Here is a 15,361-nt window from a genome sequence, read left to right on the forward strand (position 1 = left end):
GCGCTCCACACCAACTGCTCACTGACCGTGGTCGGACATTTCTTTCTAAAGTCATCACCGACATCTTGCAGTCCTGCTCAACCAAGCACAAGCTGACTGCGTATTACCATACACATACTAATGGTCTCACGGAGCGTCTGAATCGTACCCTAACAGACATGCTTGCAAAGTACGCCTCGTCCGACCATACTGATCGGGACCTTGCCATATCCTTATGTCACTTTTGCATATACTTCTTCGCGTCATGACACTGCTGGTTATTCCCTGTTCTTTCTGTTGTTCGGCTGAGAACCCGCATTGCCACTGGACGCATCCCTTCCATCCGCCTCAGCAGAGAGTAGCGAGTATGCACTTGACGTCATCACCAGGGCAGCCCAAGCACGCGAAATTGCCCGCGCTCGCCTCCTGACCTTGCAAGAGAAGCAACGGCGTTTGTACGATCGCCAACACAGAGACGTCCACTTTTCTCCTGGATCTCTGGTACTCCTGTAGTCCCCTACTCGTCACGTTGGCCTGTCAGAAAAACTCCTGTCTCGGTACACAGGCCTATATCGAGTGCTGCGTGCCCTAGCTGACTCCAGTTACCTATGAAATCGCTCCAGTCAGTACCAGTGCCTCATCTGCCCCGAATTCCACTGATGTTGTGCATTTCGCACGCCTCAAAGCATATTACTCTCCTGTTATCGCCGATATTTACACGCACCGGGACGATGCTTCTGCCGCCGGGGGTAATGATACATGCATATTGCGTGTCTCTTGTGGGCGATGCACGCGGGCGCCCCGACGAAGACGACGAATGCTCCCTGGCTCTCGAGCTGTCAGCTGAACTGGCCAGCGCTGTATTATCCTTTGTAGATATACTTTGTAAATAGTCTCCAGTTGTCAATCCTTCGTTCGCGTAACAATATTTTTCCAAAACACCCAAAACTTCTTCCAGCGCGATACTTGAAAGCCTCCTTCAAGATCATGTTAGTCAATTTCCGCCTCACTTGGTTACTTCTACGGACGCAACACAAAGTTAAGAGAAGGCCGGAGTTGTCATCTTTTCAAATCAGCTTACGTGGTCTTTTGCTCTCGGCCTCACTGTTTACACTCCAATATTTCTTGCAGAATTTCTGGCAATTATTCTGGCCATCAGAAAATTGGGTCCACTGCAATCTAAAGTAATTATTGTTACAGATGCGCTTTCAGTCTGTACACATTTAACTTCTGATAATCGGTCCCAACTGCTGAGTATATTAATGCAAAAGCATGATATGTCCCATGAAGTGTAAAATCCGGAGTTAACATCCGATGGCAAGAAAACCCACGTGACCAAGTGTTAACGTCACGTTCCCGGCGCTGAACCTGCTACGTCTCGCACTGCGAAATCCCACGGGGCACAGCCACGGCGTCGGAACTGGCCCACTCCCAAAATTGGATTAAGGTGGATTAAAGTGGATTAAGATTAGTTCAAATTAGAGCAAGGTGGATTAAGGCACATTAAAGTGGATGCAGGTGGAATTTAAATTTTAGGTGATAACTTAGACAATGCTTACTCCTAATGCTTTCGTTTCGGAATCACGTGAGGATACTTAAGTGACTTTCTATTTTTTACGACTCTTGCCCCGGACAATTTATCTCAAGTCTGCTTTATCCGGGTCTCTGGACATGTGGAATCTTTTTAAATGAATCAACTGGCTCGCCCCTCCTCGCATCGTCGTCACTAAATGGTCTGGTTTTAAATGTTCTTCAGGATTTCTCTTTTATTACAGGAGCTATATTTAAACCCCTTTTATTTCTAAATTGCAGTGAATCATCCCTATACCTTGCGCGGATGATTTTCGACATCTAAAATTTGGTGGAACACAAGCAAATGCCTTTCACGAACATGTGGGGTGACGTTATCAAGCTTCCGTTGTAGAGTTCACCGCCTAAATTTTTACCTTCATAGATCTGGTTTGTCCATAACTAACATCTGATTTTTTTTTTGTAATGAACCGGAAACTATTGACCTTTTCTCTCTCTCTTGCCGCCGCTTCTCCTCCCTCCACAGAATGTTCCTCATATTTCCAAGTAGTAATCTGGGTTTAGCACTAACAACACCAAACATTTTGTCCTTTAGTGCCTCTCAATTATAGGCACAAGCCATGGGTCGTTGATAATATACTGCTCTGCACAAGTTCATCGAAACGTCCGGGAGCTTACACTTCCAGGGTACCGACTGTGGGACACCTTTTTTTTAGTTCTTTTCCAAAGTTCATGTATAGGCTCTCTCAAAAGTTGTGTTATCATTTAGTTGCCTAATGCTTCGTTTTGAATGCAGGCATTTACCCCTATTGGTATGTACTTTTCGATCAAGCCAGTGTGGCCAACCCCCCTCGTGGGTACGAGCCATGTTTTGAGGCAACAACAACAACAACAACAACAACAACTCAGAAAGAGTGTCGGGCTGTGTTAACTTTTTTTGTGTGTGTGTAGCGGAAGTCCGCAAATGACATTTTGATATGACATCAACAATCGCGGCTTATACGGTCCAATCGCAGCTCGCAAGGTAGTCTTGCACCTACTCACTTGTTCTCCATCTTTGATAACGATTAACTGGACGTCTGGCGATATGCCTCAGTAACACGGGAATTAAGAGGTCAGGACCCTCGCTGGCCTAAAATTACGAGTTAAACTCAGCTGCAGCTATTACCATCACCGACACCATCACAATTGCATTAATAATACTAAATGAAACAATGCCTTCATAAGCACATAAGTAGCAGTAAATAGAGTGAGTATTCTCATTTATTTCAATACTGTAGACGAAGAACGTTCTGGGAAGCCTACATAAGCAACGTCTTAGGAAGGTATGGAAACGCTTCATGGAATGGTCTTGAAAACGAGGCGGATATGTCAGCTAAATCCATAGAAGACACCATGACTATATCACGATCAGCTTGTGGGCTTTGTCTTACAAAGGAGAAATCAGTCCAACTAATTTTCAGAGGCAAATTTTACTATCAATTTTACTATCAAATGCATACTATTTGCACTCATGATCCTAATTGAGTATGCAATTCGCAGCTAAATAAGCGTCACAGAAGTTATATGGTCTCTATCTTGATTTTTTTTTCCCGATTCGGGAATATACTTGCATTTTTGTCCATCAAAATATAGGCAATGGTCATTAGTATAAGGCAGAACAAACACGTTTTCACTACATTGTCTAAGTAAACATACAAGTCATGAAATTACAGTTACAATGCGTTTTCATAAACTGCTGTTTAAATAACTGAGAAACCCGCCGGGGTTGCTCAGTGGATATGGTGTTGGGCTGCTGACCACGTGGTCGTGGGATCGAATCCCGGCCACGGCGGCCGCATTTCGATGGAGGCGAAATGCGAAAACACCCGTGTACTTAGATTTAGGTGCACGTTAAAGAACCCCAGGTGGTCGAAATTTCCGGAGTCCTCCACTAGGGCGTGCCTCATAATCAGAAAGTGGTTTTAGCACGTAAAACCCCGTAATTTAATTTCTTTTAAATAACTGAGAAGAGAGTGAATTGCTGGATAAAAAGTACTACATGGTACTTTTCCATCCATGGGCCGAAATGCAAAATAAACACTAAACGAACATCCAAAAGAGAATAAAGCTACCAAATGTCTGTAGAAAAAACAGTATTGTAGTCATCCGGTAAAAACTATTTTCGTGGCTTTTATTCTTTTTACAGAATCTGTTATGAGATTACAATGGTTCTCTCGAAATCAGAGATATGGAATAAAAAAGAAAAGTAAACAAAAACGCAAAATATTTTGAGAGTATACGCCACACTTTTTCTAACTTTATTATTATTATTATTATTATTATTATTATTATTATTATTATTATTATTATTATTATTATTATTATTATTATTATTATTATTATTAAGAAATCTGAAGGAGTCGAGATCGACACTTGGTGTACTTGGCGCGGAGTGACACCCATATGTCTCTCCTTGGATGTTTGATTTGTTTGCAATCTCGTAGTCTTGTACAACTCCATAAGCCGTTTTTTTCTCCGTCTTAAATTCTTCCCCATGACGGGTTATTCAATGTGCACTCTATGGAAATGCCGCGCGCAGTCGCTTAAAAAGCAGACGCCATTGCGCCATTTATCCTTACCCAATTTCTCCTCTCCCTGCTCTTCCTAGCGTATCTTCCTGATCAGGTTTTGTGCTTGGCTTGACTGACATTTGGCTTATCTGAATTAAAAAAAGAAAGAAAACTTTCCACTTCTCGTTCTAAAATATAATTGAAGTCAGCTACTTATGCATAACTTTATAGAAGCTTTATTGAATACCAAGCTATAACTAATTTGGATTACTGAATACGAAACCGTGGAGCGGACTTCGAATTTACACTCAACATTTCTTTCAGCAGATGGCTGGCGTGATGGCGTGTAGTGCTTTTTCACCTCACGCGTGTGGTTAGCAGTATGTTAGATCATAGAATTTAGAATGGACACTGCGTTAATTTCGTGTTGTAAATTGCGCTGATGTCTATGTCACATTGGGGGACGTAATTTGGCTACAGGAACGTAATACAAAACAGCCGGCGATCAGGCCTAGACTGCCTCCATCGTCGTAAAAGAAAGGTACAGGTGACTTCTGATTCCTGAGCTGACTTTCTACTTTGCGTTTTTGCCTCTTCTTAACCACTGTCGCAACGCTATCTTTTCCTGGGAAAATACCGCGCTTGCTTGGCTGATTGGTGTCGCGTGCGCTGTGTGTGTTGCTGTTTTCCGTGTTGCCCTCGTGTGCGAATGAATGAGTTTTCTGTGAAGGGACTTTCTGTTTTCGTTTCACTGATTACGTGGAACAAGTACGGCTATTATTATTATTAGCCGATGTGCAGGTGTTCTTAGTCGTGCTGTGTGACTTTCGCTAGGTTATCATTTACTGTTGTGAAGTACTGTTTATGCAGTCGCTGTAATGTATCTACTGATGAATGACCTTGCTAGAGTTGCGGTAGTTGCTAAGAACTAATTCTGGTTTGAGGTCAAACAAATGATAAAAAGCTCCATGCTTTTTTTACCTCGGGACATTGAGCAATTTCTGGCGCACTCGTTACTGCAGAGCTTGAGCGGGATGGACGCCAGTGTTTGACAACTTTACATGGTGTTTTATTTCTCCTGCACTGAACTGCCGAGTTGCTAACGCTCACTTCCGTTCCGCTTTCTGTTGTTTCGGGCATGTGCTTCGCTTTTGATTATTCAGCCCTGTCAGGATGATGTGTGATTCCAGTACATAAGGTACATGTGTGCCCCCGCTCGCAAACTTATTGCGTATAATCGGCGCGTGTGTTCTAGTAAGTGCGAATTGTGTGCAGTGAACTAAGTAGGTCGAACGGCTCTGAGCGTAAGCATAATAAACTACATATGAATAAACCAATTTAGAATGATTCTTGTTATGAGGAGGGATGGGATGGCCAAGTTGTTTTCTTAATCAACTTGGCGAGTACTAAAAGGGGTACTTACAATATAACTGCTAGCTGTGTGGCGTTTTACATCTTGCCCCAGGCTCCTGAACCGCGCGTTGAGTTTTCGTTTTTTGCCACTGCGCGCAAGGTGAACATTGTCTGCGTATTTCAACTGGATGCAGTGCATGTCTTGATAAATATTTTCTGTGTACCTGTTAATAAAGGTCGTTGCTTTAAAAAAAAATAGTCTCAGCCGCTTCTATGAGTGCCATTCAGTGCGAAATTACTTGTCACTGTTATGTATGGTGAATGTAGCTTAGCTCCCTTATACAGTATATGAGTCAGGTTTAAAGTTCTGAATCATTTTCATTGATATAATGACTTCCTAAAATTGATTTAATAAAGGAATTTACAGTGCTGCTAAGGGGCTAGCTTGCTAATAATTCTCTATGTATTGTTTGAAAGGCACACTACATCCAAGCCATTAGTGGAGCTGGCATTCAGTTATTGATTTGGCATCATAAAACAAAAATGTCGCCTGTTTCATCATGAATGAGAGGTGTATTACAAGATGAAACTCTTAGTAAAGATGTGCACTTTTCAACAGTTCAGACATTTTGCAAATGGGCAAACTTCCTCCTTTTTCATTTGTAAAACAAACCATATTTCAGCCAAATGTTTAGTTTAGGATCATAAAGAATTTCTTTCATGTGAATTGTGCTAGTAAACAACAACAAAAAACAATTAGCTTTTACTTTAAGAACAATAAACACTAAGAATATTGGAATGGGTCTCTTAGGGACATAGTTAAGAGCAAGAAGGGTATCGACACTTTTTATGTCCAGTGTTTCTTAAATATAGGTGCCAATTTTACTAGATAGATGTGAAGAACCACACAAACATGAAAATTCTTCTGATGCTACTGTTTCATATATATATATATATATATATATAATTTATTTTTCTCATCTCTACATCACCCCATGACGGTTAAACGATGTTCACGTAAAAGGATTGTTCCAATTAGACCTTGTTCATTGAAGTGAGGTTGTTTCACATTCAGAAGGTCTTACTGGAATGGCAACTAAAACATTCTACCTGCGATAAATTTCATTTAATAATGATGATAGCATAAACCTGCACCATGTTCACATACCATACTTGACCCCTAGTTCCTGTGTATGTGTTCTGTGGTGCATGTAAGCGTGTCTGTGATTTTACTTGAAACTTATGCAGCGCATGTAGAGCCCCTGCCACAGCTACCTAGAGAGTGGGAGCAGTGTGCTTCCAAGACCCTTAGCCCCACCTGCTGCAGGAAGCTCAACCAACATGGCTGCATCTGAGCATGCACAGCCAGGTGGATGGGGCTTCACCATTTTCTGTTATATCCATGTGCTTTGCGCAGCTCCCTTTTTCTTACGATTCTGCCCGATAACAGGGAGAACTGGGATAGGCACAAGTGACAGGAAAGATTCTTTTATCAGCATGCGTCCTGGCACGGCAATGCAACCACTCATCACTTGACAAAATACTGTGTGCTTGTGCATCTAGTAATCAGGCAAAATCATCAGAAAGGGGGAGCTGCGCAGGGAGGCATGGCTGTGACCATGAGGGGTGAAGCCCTATGTACCTGGCTGCCCATGTTCAGAAGCAACTATGTCATTCCAGCTTCCTCCAGTAAGCAGTGCTAAGGGTTTTGGAGGCACACTGCTCCCATGTGCTCTACATAGCCGTGACGGGGTTGTACTCTACTTTCGCATAGCTTAGGCACCAGGTATCATTTTGAAGGTTGTAAGAGAGGCTGAATTGAAGGCAAGCAAAGAGCAGTGTTCCTTTCAAAATAATATGGGTTCCCTTTGCTTTGACTTTCATACCTAGCAATGGTGACTATTAACTTTTGGTGTTTCAACAAGACAATGAAAACCATTGCAAAAACAGTGCAAGGATGTCATGGTGAGCTGGAGAACACATGACATTCTCTAAAGAACTAAAGTTTTATTAACGGTGTTATGCACATTTGACGTGGTTTAAGCCTGGTCCTCTGCTGTCACTTCTCGGAGAATGCAGGGGCTTTATAACACCTTCCCTTCCTTGTTATCCTGTTATAACTGTAGAATACATAGTAAATACAAACTGAGCCCAGCAAGGTTGGAATAGTGCCAGAGAGAGGCAAGGAGTTGCTGGCAACATAAAAATTTGGGCAGCCACTCCTGTATCAGCCAGCTGGATATTGCTACTGACAGAATATATGCATTATGCACAAATTTTGCAAAATATACAAAAGAAGGTGATGCAGTAAGGTGTCTTCACCTAATTGCTTGCATCAATGGACCACATGCAACAAGAAGCAAGTCAGCCTTCACTGAAACTTATGAAGCCAAGGAAAGGGTAGGAGAAGTTATCCTGGTTTTACTTGAAGTATTAGAAATTATAAATTAAAAAGAAATGAAAGTGAATGAAAGAACAATGTGTCAAGCAAAGGTTCATTTGCATAAACTGATTCGACTCCTGCCGGTGGCAAGTTGTCTTTTCATCTACTTATATTTCCTTTTAATTTAGCACTCCTACTCTTCAATTAGAACTACAAATAACTACCTCTATGCATTTCTTGGCTTCATCATCTGTTGATCCCGTATAGTTGTATTTAACAAAAATCAGGCCCCTCAGTTCCCCTTCTTCTTTTTGTTCACTGAACCTTGTGCCACAAGCCTGACTGTTCCTCAGTGGGAAATGCCACTGTCTGACAAGTATCAAGCATTCGAGAAGCTGTGGTATTTATTAAAGGAGCAATAATACAAAAGTCCCGTCCTTTTTTTTCTACCCTTTTTTTTTCCTAATTAGATAGCTGTCAATGCCATTACTATAGTATAAAGCTGCAAATTCCCAAGGGCACAACAAATAATTATGTTACTGTTTAATGTGGCCATTTCAAAACTCAATGCCCAGTACAGTGCTGCTTTGGGCAGGAAGCAGGGGACGTATTCTTGGATAGTCACTGTTAGCGATACTATCCCTTTCATGGGACTTAGTTTATGCCGCATTGTATGATTTAATGATTTAAGTGGCATTGTTCAACCTGCTGATCAGTGCACTGAAAGTGATATCTCTGAAAGAGACTATCTGAAAGTACTTCCCCAGGAGGGCACCACAGAAGTTTCAAGTGGCAGTCACATGGTTTTACAAAGCATTCGCATTCAGCTTTGTCTACTGCTTGAAGGCCACACAATGATGTTGTCCCCAAAGGCTACCAGGACACTCACACTCTGTCATTTTCTACTGCACATTCGGTGTGGGTTAAGCCTGGTCCTCTGCTGTCACTTCTCGGAGAATGCAGGGGGTTTATAACACCTTCCCTTCCTTGTTATCCTGTTATGTGCTCAGTGTGCTTGGTTTTGCTGGCACAGTAAGATGTGAGTGTGCGCATCAGTGGTGTGTGGTACCATTTGACTGCCACCTCCAGCTTCTGTGATGCAACTTCTGAAGCCACACTGCACTTTGCATGTGTTTTGAAGCGGTTGCATTGAATAGTAATTTATTTGTTGTACACTTGATAAATTGAGGCTTCATTATGTTATTACATGCTCAACACCCATCCAGTAAAAAAAAAAGTGTCGGCACTTCTTTAAAGTACTGAACTCCTGATGACCACCCTTGTTGGCTTCGTACAAACAGTCTAGTGTTGCCAAGAAAAACTACATTTGTTCTTGTAAATTTCATTTTTGCTTTTTTTTTAATTTTAGACAAATAAACATTGTTGTACTAAGCGTACCACACTTCTGGAAGTTCCTGTATATTAGTGATATGTTTGTTTGAAATTATGTCAATCATGATAGGTGCTCTTCAGCACAACTTGTTACTCCTTAAAAAGTTCCTGAAATGACTTTTGACGTAGTGCGAAGGATAATTTATGCAAAAAGAGTGTACTTTAACAAGGTTTTCACACCGGAATTATAGTGCTGTACACTATATCTCAAAGCTCCTAATTTCTGAAAATTTCCCTTCTGTAAGGTTACTGTCTTCTCCCTGAGCTTGCATTCAGTGTGACTGGTTATATTTAGCTTACTAGGCACTGCTTTGTTCACTGATACATGTGTTGTCTACATCCCATTGATTTGAACGAGTGTACATCTGCGTCTGATGCCACTGGTTTGTTCTCATAAGCGAGAAGAAATCGGGTTAACCGAGGAGCCCGATTTTTATTATTCATATCATAAGAAGCCAACAAACACTGAGACGAAGGACAACATAGGGAAAATTACTTGTGCTTAATAAATGAAATAAAGAAACGATAAATTAATGGAACTGAAAGTGGATGATAAAACAACTTGCCACAGGTGGGGAACGATCCCACAACCTTCGCATTTCGCGTGCGATGCTCTACCAATTGAGCTACTGTGGTGCCATTTCCCGATCCACTTTCTTGGGTATTTATGTTTCCTAATAGAATCCTGGGAGTCTTAGCCAGCACCACCACTCACAGACCTTGGTGGCAGATGTGGAACATCCTTTCTGCCGCAGGCGTTCTCGTGACATTCTCGTGACGCCTGCAGCAGAAAGGATGTTCCACATCCGCTGCCAAGGTCTACGAGTGGTGGCACTGGCTAACGCTCCCAGGATTCTATTAGGAAACATAAATACCCAAGAAAGTGGATCGGGAAATGGCACCACGGTAGCTCAATTGGTAGAGCATCGCACGCGAAATGCGAAGGTTGTGGGATCGTTCCCCACCTGTGGCAAGTTGTTTTATCATCCACTTTCAGTTCCATTAATTTATAGTTTTTTATTTCATTTATCAAGCACAAGTGATTTCCCTTATGTTGTCCTTGGTGTCAGTGTTTGTTGGCTTCTCATGATATGGTTTGTTCTCATGTATTTGTTATTGTGCCAATGTTGCCCTAAAAGTAAAAAGTGGACATTTGTGCTGTGCCTTGTTGGTGGTATTGCAGGTGGTAGGATCACTTGGCTAGCCAAAAGGTTGCTCACCTGAATGGTATGAACAGCCACTCTGTGTAGTATTGGCAGACACAAACAATAACACATGGAGTGGTGTTGCTATTATCCATGTCAGTGGGAAATGTTTAAGATCTGTTGATAATTTATGAAGGATTTAATTTTTTTCCAAACACTTAGTCTTGGACCATGGTGTTCTCGAAGACATCTCCTAACAAATCAGTAAATTTGAACAGGACTGTCAAACTTATTTTAAGCTCTCTTTAAATTGATGGATCCTTTAACAAAAGCATTGACATGGGGCTAGTCTATGCATATTTATGATTATATGGCTCCTGCATGTCCACTTAAGTTACATGCATAGGTTGACTGTGTGCATTGACAGGGATAGACAGAGAAGCTTAAGGTTAAAAACGGACAAAAGAATCTGATGCTAGTGTTTTAATATTAAGTACTGACCCACCTGTATCGGGCTTCATTCTTCTTCGACTGTTAAGCTAGCATGCTCAGCTGTTTGCTTTCTGTTCTTTTAATCAGTGGTTGTAAAAAAGAAAGAAAGAAAGAAAGCATGTCTTTATTCTTTCTTTATTAAGTGCTTGTCACCCCTTGTGTTTAAGTAAAAACACAATCTAGGTACATGCCTCGTGTTTGGTGCTTGCGCTCAATAGGCAAGTGCTGTATTACCATTTTTATATGAATAGAAGGTGGCATATGCAAGACGGCAGAATAGTGTACATGTGATTCCTTTTCATGTTGTGCTCGATCTTGTGTTTCAACCAGTCAAGGCAGCCACTTGCATGAACTTTCTGATACTACATGCCTTCTACTACTTCACGGGGTTGTGACCACTGTCCTGTACCTCTGCAAGTACACTGGAAGTGTATCTTGTCTTGAAGTACATTGACATACCGTTCTCCAGCTGTTCTGTTTTTTATGTGTTTCAGGCATACTGAAGTCCTTCTTTTTCAAGAAATGCATAGTGGCATGTTGCTTCTGCTTGAAATTTATTAATCATTGGCCACAGGGAATAAGGCCTCAGACATCATGTACATAGAAAGTAGTGCCCATTTCCGGCAGTATTTCTGGTACAACATTTGCATAATGGACAGATCAATGCAACAAGCTGTTCATTGAACATTATAATAATTAACACTTAATAGATATTCTAGTTGAAGGTATGATACCATGAATGTTTGTTTGTTTTTTTCATTAGATTAAGTATTCTCATTATTGGATTTATCAGAAACGAGACACAGAACAAATTGTGACACTGCACGGCACTGTTGTCTCTTAATGTTGGAGCCATAATCTTATTCTGTACTAACGTCAGGTGCCTGATATTGTGTAATTTTACAAGAATGCATCCGTATTTTAAACAGAACTATGCCTTGCTGCAAATTTTGTTGAGGTTAGTTGTAGTAGCCACAGAAACTGTGCAAGGGCATAACAATAACAGACTTGTTCTGCTTGGCGTGGTAATTCATAATACATAACTGTCAGCTCCTTCCATATTTAACTACCTCTAATAGTGTTCATGTTTCTGTACTCACTATATTAACGTTTTATAAAGCACCAGTGGTTATTTCGACTTGGCAATCTGCAAACACCAAGTCACAGTCTTAGTGCCAGTTCTCATTCTACTGGGCGTCTAGCCTGAAGCAGAAGCAGCCCAAAGATATAATAGCATTCAGTTGACAGCTTACTTTTAAAGGGAACTGTAGACTGGTATATGTCCTCCATAGCCTCACCAACAACCTCTTTAGTTGCTCCATTAATCATGTAGTTATCTGTGGCTTGCTTCTACAAAGAGGGAAGAGGTAATACAAAATGATGATCTTTGTACACTTTACCAATACATTATGTTGAAAGTGAAAGAAAAATTACTTCAGGCGCTACCACTGGCCAACCTTGGCTTACATTATTGAGCTAAGAGGTGCCAAGTCCAATAGCTTCATACATATTTTTGCATTTTTGTTGAGTCATATTGCACTTTAAATCCAGAAAATTTATTCCAGTAGCAGTTTACCTCTTAACTGCCATGACAAATATAGAAAGAAATGTTTCAATGTGCAGAATTTCTTTAGACGTGCATTTTCAGCACCATTTTCTTTTCTAAAATTAAGAATAGCCGGAATATCAATTGCATTGTGACTAGTCTTGTTGGAAATAAACACTGAAATTTATTGTGTGTTATTAATTTGTCAAAATTGCAAGAACTGCACATATACACCGTTGGACCATTAGGGTGACAGGATGGGTACCAAGAGAAGGGAAGCGCAGTAGAGGACGGCAGAAGACTAGATGGTGTGATGAAATGAGGAAATTTGCGGGTGCTAGTTGGAATCGGTCGGCGCAGGACAGGGGTAATTGGAGATCACAGGGAGAAGCCTTCATACTGCAGTGGACATAAATATGATGATGATGATGATGATGATGATGATGATGATGATGATGATGCACATATACACGTGTGCAATAATTGTCGAAAGTTCACAACAAATTGACCCATCATCAGCACGAGAGGATGCTCTTTGTTATGGAGAAAGTTACCTTGTGATCGGTAGTTAAGGTTTTAAAAATTTGCTTTTATTTCAGTACGTAAAGAGAACTGCAGCAACATTGGCTTGACAAAACAATATTAGAAATAATGTCTGTAGCTAGAAATTGAAAACATGTTTGTGCTTGTCGAAACTTATTATTCTGATGCCAAAAGTGCATACAAAAGCCAGGAACCTGTGCTATCTATATTAAACTTCTAGTACAGTTGGTGCAAGTTCAATCTGAAAAATATGCTGCATGCTTCGTAGGCATTTCTGTACTAGTCAGCAGTGGCATTAACATGTGTGGCAAATGCTGTTCACATTTAATAGCAAAAGCAGCTCTCAGTTTTCTTCTTTCCTTTTTTTTTTTTTTTTTGTGGTGGTTATAAGCAGTGATCATAATTATAGGAGCAGCAGAGTCTGAATTACATTTGTTAATGTAGCAATCTGCAGAAAGTTCAGTATTCAAGATTTGGTGATTTAAGAAGGAAAAACAAGTTCTTCCCCTTTGACTGGCTTTACATTGCATTTGGATAGTAAGCATTCTCTTATCTTCTCTTGCACAGGACCGTGCATGGTGTCCGTGAATCTTTACTAAGGTACTAAGGGCTGCCAGTCCTACACCTCTGGGTCACACCGCCATGCACCGGAGGCCCATTTCCAACGGTGTACACCTTTGGCAGCTGACCATGCTGCGGTCAGGGAGGTGTGTTGTAGCTGGTTTTCAGTGCTCCTGGCACCCACACAGACATTTGGTGTCATCGTGGCATGGGTGCGCACCACTTTTGCAGCGCCGACGGGCGCCAACTGGAACTGTGCCCTCGCACAATATGTTGTCCTTGGTGTTGTGCCGGCCACTGTCTGTGCCCTCCCAGCAGCTGTTCGAGAAAGAGTCCTCCAAGGTAGAAGGCACAGTCAAGGCACTCAAAGAAGCCGAGCCGTCCAGAGTAGCCGCCAAGCTAGACACGTCTGCTGCACCTGTGCCGGTGCCACCAAAACGGCCACTTGTGAAGAGGATCTGGGATGAGTTGGTGCACTACTACCACGGCTTCCGGCTCTTGTTCATTGACATACGAGTCTCAAGCCGGTTGGTCTATAGGGTGCTCAATGGAGATGAACTGTCTCGACGAGAGCATAAGCAGGTGCATTATTATTATGATTATTGTTATTATTACTATTATTATTATTTAAGTTTAGGTTTTACACCTGCTGTTGCTTCTTTTGTGTATAATTTCATGAGAGGTAGTGTCAAAATTGTTTCAGCTGTTATCCATTCTTTTTTGAACATGTGGTGATGAGTCCTTAAAAATTAATACGAAAACCAGAAGCCAGATAAACATCAAGGTTTCATCTGGCTATGCATTAAAATAATGCTGCTTACAAAGCTGAAACTTGTTGGCACTGTAGTTGTCAGAGCAGCATCTATGGGACAAGCTGTTCCTAAGCAAACTCATTTTTGTTATTGCCTCACCTTTACCTAGGGATCTTACTTACATAATATTATGCATTAATAGTGCCATTCTACAAGCTGCTTCAGCTTCGTTGTTGAAGATTTGAATGGAAACTAAATCTAATTTGAGCTGCGTATAATACTGCAAGTGTGCTGATTTAGCAGTCTCTTTCAGTTTATTGCATTTATTATGATCGCAATTCATTATATTTACTTTTTATTTTATGACTATGCTTCTTTTCCTGCGGTGTGGTAAGGAAGATGAGATGAAGTGAATCCTCTGAAAAATAGGATGCACTTCAAGCAAATTCATTTACCTTTATTGAGCATAGTTGCCACTTCAATTCACCACATTGAGCGATCATAGATGTGCGCAGTCATATAAAAAAATAAATGTGCAGGCAGCACAGATCATTTTAATGCAAATGTGCCATATTTTGGCGTGAAACATCTTTAAAATTGGTCTAGGGGGTCGCTTGCTAAAACCACATGTAATGAAAACATGATATACTATTATCGCTTATATCTTTGCAACCTTAGTACCCGCATGTCTTATATTGGTGTTGTTATATAGTGGAAAGAAGCCATTACTTGATCACACATGTGTCACATGCACAGATGGCACTATTGTATCATGCATGATGCAGCTGAAGCTAAATTTAGCCTTGTGTGCAGCATTCAGAGAGGCATGGCTTGGCAGTACATCTGTCAATCCGAGCAGGAGTGGTCACATTTGAGAGTGCTCACTATGCCACAGCAGGTATAATTCATTTAACTCAGACTAGTGCTCATCAGTAGTTATACATTGAAAGCTCGTTAATTCAAACTTCACTAATTCGAATTTATGTATAATTCGAACTGTACGATTTGGTCTGGCCAAGCTCCACAAACGTCTATGCATAAAAAAGCCCGTTAATTCGAACGGGAGAAGGTTCCGCCACCGATAATTCGAACTACGTGCCACCGTGCCGGCGGCTTGGTGCCTGGCACACGGC

General features: G+C 41.2%; 1 protein-coding gene across 2 annotated transcripts in view; it reads left to right on the forward strand.

The window, feature by feature from the left end:
- The first annotated feature begins 4,379 nt into the window (after window positions 1-4,379).
- Window positions 4,380-15,361, forward strand: part of Letm1 (Leucine zipper and EF-hand containing transmembrane protein 1) — a 49,008-nt gene continuing 38,026 nt past the window's right edge. Inside the window, exons 1-3 of one of the 2 annotated variants that reach the window (XM_075672322.1) lie at window positions 4,380-4,602; window positions 10,373-10,416; window positions 13,483-14,058. In XM_075672322.1, the coding sequence (XP_075528437.1) occupies window positions 13,558-14,058 (501 nt within the window). In that variant the 5' untranslated portion in view covers window positions 4,380-4,602; window positions 10,373-10,416; window positions 13,483-13,557. The remainder of the gene's footprint in view (window positions 4,603-10,372; window positions 10,417-13,482; window positions 14,059-15,361) is intronic. The other variant, XM_075672313.1, reaches the window with a different exon arrangement.

This window comes from Dermacentor variabilis, chromosome 1, assembly GCF_050947875.1.
Source record: "Dermacentor variabilis isolate Ectoservices chromosome 1, ASM5094787v1, whole genome shotgun sequence".
Classification (NCBI taxonomy): domain Eukaryota; kingdom Metazoa; phylum Arthropoda; class Arachnida; order Ixodida; family Ixodidae; genus Dermacentor; species Dermacentor variabilis.